Source organism: Solanum pennellii, chromosome 8 (assembly GCF_001406875.1).
Source record: "Solanum pennellii chromosome 8, SPENNV200".
Classification (NCBI taxonomy): Eukaryota; Viridiplantae; Streptophyta; class Magnoliopsida; order Solanales; family Solanaceae; genus Solanum; species Solanum pennellii.
Genome location: NC_028644.1, coordinates 10,318,461 through 10,322,175, shown reverse-complemented (window position 1 = coordinate 10,322,175; position 3,715 = coordinate 10,318,461). Strand labels below are relative to the sequence as shown.

At 34.0% G+C, this 3,715-nt stretch overlaps 1 protein-coding gene across 1 annotated transcript; it reads right to left on the bottom strand.

Annotated features, from left to right (window-relative positions):
- Window positions 1-2,012: 2,012 nt before the first annotated feature.
- Window positions 2,013-2,366, bottom strand: LOC107027483 (serine/threonine-protein kinase STY13-like). The gene has a single exon (XM_015228642.1). It carries the CDS (start codon window positions 2,364-2,366, stop codon window positions 2,013-2,015), a length of 354 nt encoding a protein of 117 aa, XP_015084128.1.
- Window positions 2,367-3,715: the final 1,349 nt, after the last annotated feature.

Below are 3,715 nucleotides of genomic sequence, written 5' to 3'. Positions count from 1 at the left end.
ACACTACAAATATCCAAGACAATTGACCAGAAATAGAATATTAACTTTAGTCGAAATTAGGATTTTATGAAAAAATCCTAGAATCCACCCGAATTTATGGAATATGCCATTTAAGTCACTTGAAGTCATTAATGAACTAAGAAAGCATATTACACTAACATTACACCAAAATCAAAGTAATATCCCCAAAAATTTCAGAAAATCGAATGACAATCGATCCCATAATCAAACAGATACGCACAAGAAAATGAAAAAAAATTGGAAAATAATACAAAAGGCAAGAACTTACAACGATAATTGGAGTGGAACTGAGCTTCAACTGAGCAAAGTTATGGAAAATCACAAACGATTCTTAGTGGAGAAATCACGAAGAGGAGAAGTGGAAAAGCGCAAAGGTTTTGAAATTTTCACCGAGGTTGGACTATTCTTAGTTGGCGGATTTACTAAGTGGATTTCAATATCATACATGGATTTTTTTTGCCAACATATATGTGGTTTGTGCAACACGCGCCATGCCACAACAAAAAAGTGTTTAAAATGCTGGGTTTGGAAGGGTTCAGGGGTCCAGATGACAAAAGGGTAAGTAGGAGTGTCCATAATACAATCCTATACAAGTACAAGGGTCCACATACCATTTTGCCCCTCAATAATGCAGGTATATGTTCATCTCTTTTTCACATGTTTAAACCACGTCAGTCTCACTTTCTTCATTTTGTCTACCACAAAGTCTAATAAAAATTTCAGAATCATATAATGGATCTCTGTCAAGACGTTTGAAACAATAAAACCCCAAGGCAAATAGAGTCTAATTCATTATCTCTAATCAACGTATTCGACTAAATTTATACACACCTCAAATATTTATTACTTATCTACTATTTTCGATGAGCATAAATATTACGTAACTTCGTCTACTAATGCTTAGACAAATAAAACAAGGTTAGTACTATTTCTTGAAATGTTATTGGAAATGCTTAACAAATCAAAAAGCTTAAAGTACCAAGTAATTTTATCCACTTCAATATTTAAACAAAAATGTTATACCTAAGCATATCATGCTGAGATTTCGTTTTAAAATTGGAGGTTTATATATTAGTTTGGGGTAAAAAAAACTATTTTCCAACCCTCAACATACCCACATAAATTCTTTAAGTAGAGTCTAATAAGGGTGGTACTACACAACCTTATCACTGCCTTGTGAAATCAGAGAGATTGTTCCCTATAGAACCTCGACTCAAATAAATCATAGTCACAACAAATAACACAATAACTAAAGCAAAAAAAAATAGAAGTCCGAAGATGATAAGATCGAAAGATGAGAAAGTAGGATAAGGGGAACTTTCCAACCCTTCTAATTGTAAAAAAGTCATTGTCCTGGAGTTTCAAATACTAAAAGAGGAACTCCACAAATAGTGTCCTTAAGTTGTGCAATTTGACACTCTAGAACAAGGGCTGAAAATCGCCATACATCCTTCCAAAAGAGTTAGAGGTAGTTATGGTCCCCAAAATCAAACCAATACAATATGAAAAGTTACCATTACTTCAATAAATAAAATAATACAAATTTGCACACTCACTAGAGCCTTAGAAGTTCCTTAATGTAAACAAGACAAGTTGTATGCACTGATACAACTATAAGAGTCTAACACAAAAATGAGGTTGCGCGCGTAGATGAGCTTTTCATATAATTCTGAACCTAATATAACTTTGAACAAATTCAGCAAACACAATAGAAATCTGACATGCATAGATGTACATCAGATATCTTGTATTTATAACTGGTCACTGTCTAAATCCACAGTTTAAAGAAAGAAACAAAATACAACAGAGAAATGTTTAGTTTTTTCTAATAACTATAACCCTTTATCTATCTAAAATGAGATTGTGTCGGACAGATACACATGGCAGACCCAAAATCAGTTTTGCTATTCAACATCTTTTGCCTCAAATTTAATCTGTCCCAGAAGTCGTAGGACGAGGGATGCACCGGAAACGTGCCCTTATGAAATTAGTCATAATTTTGTCTCAGCCGCTTCAAGCATCTTGACCACCTGAGAGATAGTTGGCTGCTTATTGTGGTTTGAATCCCAACAGCAGGTCATGATATCAGATAAGATAGGCAAGAAATCATACGGGATTATTGGACGGGAGCCTTTGTTGACAACAACAAAAGCAGCCTGCACAACACTCATGCTCGGGTAAGGAAGCAACCCTGTTATGAGCTCACACAGAACAATGCCAAAACTATAAACATCAACTTTCTGGGTGTATGATCGGTGCTGGAGCATCTCCCTACAAAACAAAGTTAAACGCTTAGACATCCACAACAAAACACAGATGCTATTGCTAACAACTTTGAACATCATTTTCTTTTTCTTAAAAGAGAAGAAACCAGACACTTGCCAATAAATTCACAATGTTAGACAGGATAGGATCTGTAGAATGTGAATAACTAATTTCTCAAGATTAAACTTGAAAAGTAACTTCATTTGTCAGTTAATCGGAATCAAAATATGAGTTTACTTTGCACAGTGCAGACATACTACACATATATAAGTTTTACCAGATATTGAGATCCGATCCCCACCAGTTTTGGCAAGATCATTCATTATCACATCAAAATTAACAAAAGCATTATCACATTATCACATAATCTCCAACTCACTTAGCTTATGAGGAATATACTTTCATCTCCAACATTGTGTAATGTACGAAACCAAATGGAAACTGATGTTGCTACTTCTATCTAGGACAAAAGAAATAAAAAAAATGCTAGTTCTATCATCAGTAATCTACACTTAACTAGATATAGCAATCAATCCCCACCAGATTGAAGGGAATTATTTCACTCTATACCATATTCTCTAAATCATCTTGAATTGATGATCTAATTCAAGGTTTATATTTTAACTGCCATATAAGCCTGAGACACAAATAAAGGTACTTCCAAGAGCAGAATCCTAAAGACTCCAGGAAAATGGTATATGAAAAAAATTCTCAAAAACATCCTAAATATACCAACAACTAAATAAGACTTTGAATACAAGAAAACCCCATGTATCAATGGAACAATCAACTAAGAAAATTAGAGTAATTTCTTCATTGTCATTAATTTTTCACCTTTCACATCAGATTGTGCCAACCAAGAAGATCTACAAATAGATATCAATAATTTTTCAACAGTATAACAATCACCCTATACAACACCGTAACACATAAAACAAATTATAAAATATATTCTTACATACCATATACGTACTAAAATTATTTTAGCGTTTCATAAAGCATATGAACAAGTGGCGTTTCATAATACATATCAACAGACTTGGTAAGTCATGCCCATGTGGACACCCTTGCCCCCAAAATAGATATGATTCTTTGGTTTTTCCTATCATTCTTGGAGGTGATGAGTTCTAGTGGAGAAATTCGAAAGGTTACAAATATACTTATCTTTCAGCAACTAAAGGTAACGTTTGATCCATATTATATGGAGTATGGACTGGTAGGTTCTACAGAGTGGCGATCAGACCGACCATGTAGTATGGGCAGGGGCGGATTTAAGAGTAGTCATGGGGTGTTACGTGACACTTATTACTCAGAAAAATTTATTAAATATGTAGACGTGTGGTTTCATGGTTTTTTCAATGCTTTTTCCGTAAGAGTTGTCTGTGTTTAGAGACTTTCGGTAGTAGTTTTAACATGTTTTTATGTTTTT

What these genes read in the sequence shown, in the direction of transcription:
- LOC107027483 (XM_015228642.1), bottom strand. Translation starts at nt 2,366, where the DNA reads ATGATGTTCAAAGTTGTTAGCAATAGCATCTGTGTTTTGTTGTGGATG.